Source organism: Arachis ipaensis, chromosome B7, assembly GCF_059453495.1.
Source record: "Arachis ipaensis isolate K30076 ecotype BB chromosome B7, ASM5945349v1, whole genome shotgun sequence".
Classification (NCBI taxonomy): Eukaryota; Viridiplantae; Streptophyta; class Magnoliopsida; order Fabales; family Fabaceae; genus Arachis; species Arachis ipaensis.
The window spans coordinates 131,981,133-131,988,655 of record NC_142442.1 but is presented as its reverse complement, the minus strand read 5'-3'; the positions used below and the strand labels follow the sequence as shown (position 1 = coordinate 131,988,655).

Below are 7,523 nucleotides of genomic sequence, written 5' to 3'. Positions count from 1 at the left end.
AGAAAAACTGCCACTCTCATTGAAGATGCCATCTTTCTATTACAAATATTGATTGTTTATTTTTTTTTTATTGTTATTATTCTTTTATTTTTCTCTCTCCCTTTGAAGAAAAGAAAGGAGAGAGAAATCACACAAAAAGTTGTAGGAAAAAGAGGTGATGAGGGTGGTGAGTTTGAATAGGTATGTGGAGCTTCTTTTATAATAAAAATTGAGATTTGATGTAAGGTGTATCCGTAAGTTTGGGAAAGCCTCTTAAAAATTAGGATTTTCTTTACTATTTATTTTGTTTTCCTATTCTTTTGTCTTCAAATGTGGAAAGAGATGGTGGAAAAAATCAGAAATAACAAAACATGGTTTAGGACAGAATTATTTTGTTAATTTTCACATCAATGGATCTCTCATATATAGAAAGGTCCATAGAATAGTTTGCATACATATATATAGATAGATGCAGCTGAGACATGACACAGATGAAAGATTTGTTAGACTTCTCATCAGGCTACACCAGGATTCAAATCTTGAAGTGGAATGTAAGAACCAAAAAAAAAAGGGATAGATAGATAGATGTTGATGTCAAAAACATTTGTAACTAATCTAAACAAGAAAAATCTTTAGTTTGCTCTTGAAACTAAAAATGGCTATTGCTTTGAGCTATTTAGAATTTCATACTAATAAAATCATTTAAGACCGATGCCCCAAATTATCAATAGTCCTGGAGAAAAATTGAGATCAAACCAAATCGATCTATATGTTTTGTGATTTTAATCGTTTTTTATTTAGATTAAATAGCATTTGAACAGCCTTACCAATAAAACATTAATTCTCTTATCTCCTTTTTCCTTTATTCTATTAATGATTGCTATATGCTATCATTTAAAACAAAAAATCCCTAACATAGCCTAAGACTTTAGGTAGATCAAACATATAATGATTGCAAATTGCAGGTTAAGTTTACATGTAGATAGATGGATATGGATACAGATGAAGGGTTAAAGACCATACTCAAAATATATACAGAGGAACCAAAACAGGAATACTTGCTTTAATAATAGACATAACTCCATTTCCCAAAGTAAAAAGGATTCCATAGCAGCCAGTGTCAAGAAAAAAAAGGATACTCTTTGTTCTTGTAGATCTCATATAATTGTCTTGAGTACCGAATGGCCAGAGTTCTGCACAGTTCAACTGCTTGGGGGTCATATTCCTTCAATTCCTTCACACTCTTCTTCAAACCACCAAGAGGATCTCCATTAGTGAGGAACTCAGCCAATGTACTACCTCTGTAAGTGAAAGGAAAAGTGTTAGAAACCTGCCAATGTCCATGAACAAGCATAGATATATAGAATCCACATGATTGGGGGGTTTAGTTCAAATTGCTGCAACTAACACAAGAATTCGATACAATATTCAGTTTTGAGTTTTGATAGATGTACTCATTTTCCCTCATATATTGAGCCAACTTACTCTCCTTTATCATTAGATGGGCTGGGGAACTGAAATCATTAGGTTTCAAACCTCATCTCGTGGCGAATGAAAAAGAGATGACTTGGTGTATAAAAAAGTGCGAGTACCAAAAACATTTCTGTTACCTACTATGAAGCCATGACACAAAATACTGTTCAAAAAGAAATAGAAACTGAGTATTTTATCCAGAAATAGACTACCAAAGTACCAAGCTCTCAATATATGATTCCCTATTCCCTTCAACACTTAGAGCAGGAAATGAACTAAAAACAAAGTACTTTAGCAAGGACATTTTAAGATATGAAGTTGAATGAAGCAGTAAAACAGGGTCAAATAGGTTTTGTGACAACCTGTGAGCATCAAACTTGCTGAATCCCCGCTGGTTGGAATACATTGATCCCCTGCTCATCTGTTCCTCAGATGTTTGTTGTAGATAAAGAGCACAGACAGCCTTCATACACAGTTCAGGATCCTTTCCAAATGCTGCAAGCATGTCAGCTTCATACTCCCACTTCGTTTTGTGGTCTTTCCTCCTCTGAATTTGTGATAGTATCATCCCAAAGTCCACTTTCCTATCAGTTTCTTCCTGCGAATCAGAGCATGAGTCATCATCAGGTACATCTTGTGAGTTACTGGAATCAGAGTCTCCATCATCGTTAGATACAGTGTGCGACTTGCTTGATGCATCATCACAATTAGATACATCAGAATCATCAACAATAAAATCACTCAAGCCTTCATCTTCAGAGTCTGACAAATCTTCCTCTGATTCGCAAGAATTTGTTGCTATACTTTCTTGATGTTTGGCCTTCTTAGATCTATTTGAAGACTTCTTTTTACACTCTCGTTCTCTTGCACATTTTCTAAGAGGCACTAGGCGCCGTCGAGGTGTTGCAGTGCCTATAGTCTTGTTATATGCAAAAGTAGTAGTAGTCGCCGAACTATTTACGTCACATTTAACTTGCTCTGATCCTGCTTTCGGAATATGCATCCTCTTAAGCTTACTAATCGGCATATCATCATCATCATCATCACAATCATTGGCATCATCATGTTCAGACTCACTTGTGACAACATTACAAGTTCGTTTCCTCTTAAGGGTGGCAACAAAAGGAACATCTTCACCAGCACTCAAATCTTTTTCATTGTTTCCACCATCAATGTTAGACATCTTTCCAATTTCGGCTACAAAACATGTTGGAACAGAAATATTTCCACCACCCTGAGTTAGTACAGGTGAGGTTTGGATAATATTAGGTTCATCATCACTGTCAGTGATATCAATTACACAGACTGAAGCAGGTTTTGCACCAAGAGGCGTAGATGGAGCCATCCTTTTGCAGGGACTCTCTTCATTTAGAAATTTCAACTGTTTTCTGGCTTGTCTTGCCGGATGAAATCTAGAATTTGAGATTGGTCCTTGATGTGAACCAACTGTAGCAGTAGTCCAGTTGCTTGCTTCCTGTTTCTCGTTTCTTTCATGGCCCCTTCCTAGCTCCAATTGTATGGCCCGTAATTCCATTTTCTTGTAATTATCTTTCCATACCTCAGCCTCACTCTCGGCCCTTTTCTTCTCACATTCCAAAACCTTATTTTCAATCATTAGCTGAACAACCTCATTATCATCTGGCAAGTTGTCAATTGTTGCTTCCCCTCTCTCTTTTTCATTGCTAATTTGTGTTTCCTCTTTGTGCTTCTCACTAGAAACCCTCAAAACCTTCAACTCCTCTTCAGCAGCAAATTTATCTGCTTCCAGTGCCTTAAGTTTAGCCTCGAGTGCTTCACATTGACTATGTTTCCTTTGAAGCTCAAATTCTAACTCAGCACACCTCCCTTCAGCTTTCTTGCTTCTCTCTTCCAATTCGTTACACCGACAATTTTTTGACACAATGCTGACCACGTCATTGAGGTTTAGCATTTCTTTATCGACTTTCATCTTCTTTGTACCTATCTCCATCCACGGACAACAATCCAACCCCAAAATATCTTCAATGTGCAATTCTCTTTTCTTTCAAACAACCTTACTCATATGATTCCAGTCTCATAAACCCTGCATTCAAGATTTTCAGATATTAGAAGAATTCATGAATTACACACTATGGTTGAAAATTTATCAAATTGTAAGATTCTCTAATAATCAGTACCTACACAGCACACCCAAATATTTATTGTTAAAATTCATGGATTAGACTTTATGTTCACTAACTTTTTATTCCAAAGGGAACATTCCGATCTTAAGTGAAACCACATTTCATCTAATTTTATAATTTTAAACTTTAATCCCCAAATCCCTTTTTCCCATGCTCACAATTTTTCCCCACATCATTCCTTAGAATTCACACACAATTCTTTTGCAGAACCCCATGCCATGCACACCACACCGCACATGCAAAACCCCGCGCATAAAGTTCCGATTTTGCCCTTTCAACCTAATGTCAGTGTGTTTCTTCACATACTATCATAAACCTCATGGAATTCAATTCAAGCTACATTGACACCCTAATAAGTAATAACTAATGAGCTCAAGGTTCTTGTTTACAGAACATAAAACATCAAAACACAAAACAGTGAAGTTCGTATAAAACAAAATATAGAGACACAAAACCAAAAAAAAGGTGAACGAACTTACATACGAGTGTTGGTAGGAATCGAGAGAGATGGAAAGTAAGTGTGTAAGTGAAGGTTGAAAGAATGAAGTGAGTGATTCTTTTGTGAAGTTCCAGAAGCATAGTATTTGTTGCAGGGAACATTGGCGTGTAAAGGGAGACAATAAAAGAGGGAACAACGGAAAACGGAAAATGAACAACAGCGACACCGAAAGGGCAGAAAGAACGGCTTGTGACGTGTACCATCTAAGTGCTTCCCACGTTACCATGTTCAAAAGCAGTTTTGGGCTTAGCTTTGATTCCTGAGGCCCAAACATGAGCGTGTCCAATTAAATGGGCTAGATCTGGCCCATAAAGAAAAGGCCTAATGCCCAAAGTAAAGTAACTAGTATCTGGCCCAAAAAGGGGATTGAAAAACAATTAAAATAAAAGCAACAAAACATTTGTGGCTGCTGGGATTCGAGCCCAGGTCTCCACGGCCACAACGTGGAATTCTTACCACTAAACTACAGCCACTTGTTGATATTTTTGTCCGACTCAAAATATTATAAACTATATTTATTAAACATTAAAAAAAATAATAATAACAAAAAATGGAGAAACTAATAAACAATTAAGTAGGAATATTATGACAAGGTATTGTTGAATGAGGAATATAATGCATTGTTCATGTAATAACTACGCTTCGTATGTATACATCTCGTTTTGCACTTTATGTGATAGCTACCAATGATCAAATCCAAAAGAAACCTATATAATAACTACAAAATATCTATAATAGGAGAAAATTCAGTAAGAGCCAAAGGGAAAGGAGATATATTGTAGTGAAATCAAAGTCCCCATATGTTTGAAACATTCCCATGGCTAACAATAATAATAATCAAAACAAAAACACAAGACACTAATAACCATAATTGTTATCTCACTAGTCGCCATCACCACCCAAAAGAATCATTTTTTTTTAAATCTTATTACGTGAAAACCCGACATGCCAACGAAGCCAGGTACACTTTCCATGGCCACATTTATGTTGCTCTTGTGTTTCTGATGTGAGAAACATGCATGCTTCACAATTTCGAAAGATTGCGCGTGAGCCCCACCCACTACAACCTTGTCTCATCTTTCATAACTCGGCAATAGTACTATTTGTGGAGTATGATATATCATATATTCATATGTGGTGTCACCATGTGAAATTGCAGGCATATGTTAACATTAGAAATTCGATGACATTTGTATTCATATGAAGTTGATAGTTAAAAATCGTTATATTATTTAGAAAAAAGGACAAATACCTCCTTGATCTTTTGTCCCGCGGACATTTTCGTCCTGACCATTGAAAAATACTTTTAAGTTCCTGACCTTCCTTCATAAAATTTGGACGGATCAGTCCCTGATGGAGGCATTTGGACGGAGGGACTGATCCGTTCAAGTTTTGTGAAGGTCAGGAACTTAAAAGTATTTTTCAATAGTCAAGGACAAAAATGTCTGCGAGACAAAAGGTCAGGACCTATTTATCTTTTTCTTTATTATTTAACATATTTGATTAAATTATTATCTATTGTTTTTCAATCATACTAAGTATACTTTTAAATTAGTTATTAGTATAAAATATATATTAAAATATAAAATATACATTAAAAATGAGTTAAATAATACATATATTTGTATATAAATATATGGTGTCTATTTTTAGTAGCTCATTTTGATGTACAATATTTAATTATTTTTAGAGTTTAATTTTAATACACTGATAATGTAAAGTGTTTTACACAGTCATATATTTACATTCATTCTTTTAAATGATTATTCACGTGATTAATATGAAAAGTAGTTATTCTTACTTATTGTAAACCAAAATTAAATTCTTATTTTTAACTATCAATTTCATACGGAAGCAACAATAAGTGAGTTTTAACTTTTTACCTAAGTTAATTTCTATGCAAAGAGAAAAAAAGTGTTTCCAAATTGTTATGAGACACATACAAAACTTATTTGATGATTGAAATAGGAATTTTTGTTTTTGTCTATCTAGATATAGCGTTCTTCTGCAGTGATAACTGCGAACATTGGCATATATATAGAGACTAATTGAATTATATACTACTAAAAGACAATACAGAAGAACAAAAAGGTTGATGCAAATGTATTTCTTTTAGCTCTGGTTTCTACGGTAGTGTTCATTCATTTGTACAATTTTACTGTGAATTACTGATCTTTTCTGACTGCATTGTAACTGCAATTCCTGCATATGAGGCTTAAACTAGCATGTCCAGTGTCCAATGTTGATCCTGCTAAGAAAAACAACACATTATTGTTACAAACTTGTTTGCTTGCTTTTAATTTATGCAATGTCTTTTATTAGTAATAACAATCAAACAAGACCGACCACCCCACAAAACAACAAAAATAATCATATGCATAATAGTCATACATGTAACACGATACTTTGCATCATTGTTGGCTATTTTCCATGATAAAGTGGAGCAAAATTTTTCTTTTTCTTTTGATAAAGTAGCATGGTTAACTAATGTATATATATAATATATATGAATAGATTTTAGTATTTGGTGACATACAGTTGATTTTATTTCTTAAATTAAAAATAGTTAACTAAATTTGATCAAATAAACAATAAACGTAATTTTAGTTGACAGAGAGATAATATCTAAAGTTATTTTATATAATATAATTTTATAATTTTATATATATAACGTGTATAATTATATATTTATTACATTTAGAATTATATAATTATTCTAACAATAATTAATTAATATCAAATAAAATAATTTTAAATTCTTTAGACTGAATTTTTATTGTCTCAAAAATATTATTAAAAACCTTCCATGTGTTGCATGCTAATTGTTCAGCTACATTACTTCATTAAAAGGCTTTTTTTTACTCCACTTTATTATAACATCCACCTAATTTACGTACTTTAATTTCTCTTGTTCTCCAATATTTTACTTAATTAACGTTAAATAATAATTTTTTCTATTATATGGTATTTAATAATACATGCAAATTCAATAAAAAATTTAACTGTGATAAAATATTACATATAACGTATAAAAATTCAAAAAAAAATAGAGGATTAGCACTTTTAGTAAAAAATTCGCAAAATTAGTTAATATTAACTTAAGAAAAGACAAACAAAAAAAATGATAAAAACGTATATACGATCGTCTTTATATAAAATTAATAGTGTAAAATAATTACATGATTTGATATGTTTGATTAAATTGTTATCTAATAGTGTTTAATTATCAATTTTTTTATAAAAATAATTATTATAAGTGAGTTTTTTTTTAAATATTAGTGATTTAATAGTTTTTTAAAAAATGAAATACTTTAATAGAATTGTGTGTAGCAAATATTAAGCTCAAACGGTCAAAGGAAATGGGATGGGGACATGGCAATCTAGGATGGGGCATGCAAATCTAACAAAGA

General features: G+C 32.8%; 1 protein-coding gene and 1 non-coding gene across 3 annotated transcripts; both read right to left on the bottom strand.

The window, feature by feature from the left end:
• Positions 1–912: 912 nt before the first annotated feature.
• Positions 913–4,317, bottom strand: LOC107605945 (uncharacterized). Of its 2 annotated transcripts, none has more exons than XM_016307898.3 (3): positions 4,094–4,317; positions 1,815–3,514; positions 913–1,280 (listed from the first exon to the last, which is right to left on the bottom strand). In XM_016307898.3, exons 2-3 carry the CDS (start codon positions 3,419–3,421, stop codon positions 1,100–1,102), a joined length of 1,788 nt encoding a protein of 595 aa, XP_016163384.1. In that variant the 5' UTR covers positions 3,422–3,514; positions 4,094–4,317; the 3' UTR covers positions 913–1,099. The 2 variants fall into 2 exon arrangements, with proteins under 2 accessions (XP_016163384.1, XP_020961969.1); XM_021106310.2 differs by having other exon boundaries at positions 4,098–4,291.
• A 197-nt stretch (positions 4,318–4,514) lies between these two features.
• Positions 4,515–4,586, bottom strand: TRNAH-GUG (transfer RNA histidin (anticodon GUG)). Its single transcript has one exon. It is a non-coding gene; the product is annotated as a tRNA-His (tRNA).
• Positions 4,587–7,523: the final 2,937 nt, after the last annotated feature.

What these genes read in the sequence shown, in the direction of transcription:
- LOC107605945 (XM_016307898.3), bottom strand. Translation starts at nt 3,421, where the DNA reads ATGGAGATAGGTACAAAGAAGATGAAAGTCGATAAAGAAATGCTAAAC. An exon ending in AGCAAGTTTGATGCTCACAG is followed by an intron (nt 1,281 to 1,814) that starts GTTGTCACAAAA and finishes TTTCACTTACAG; the next exon opens with AGGTAGTACATTGGCTGAGT.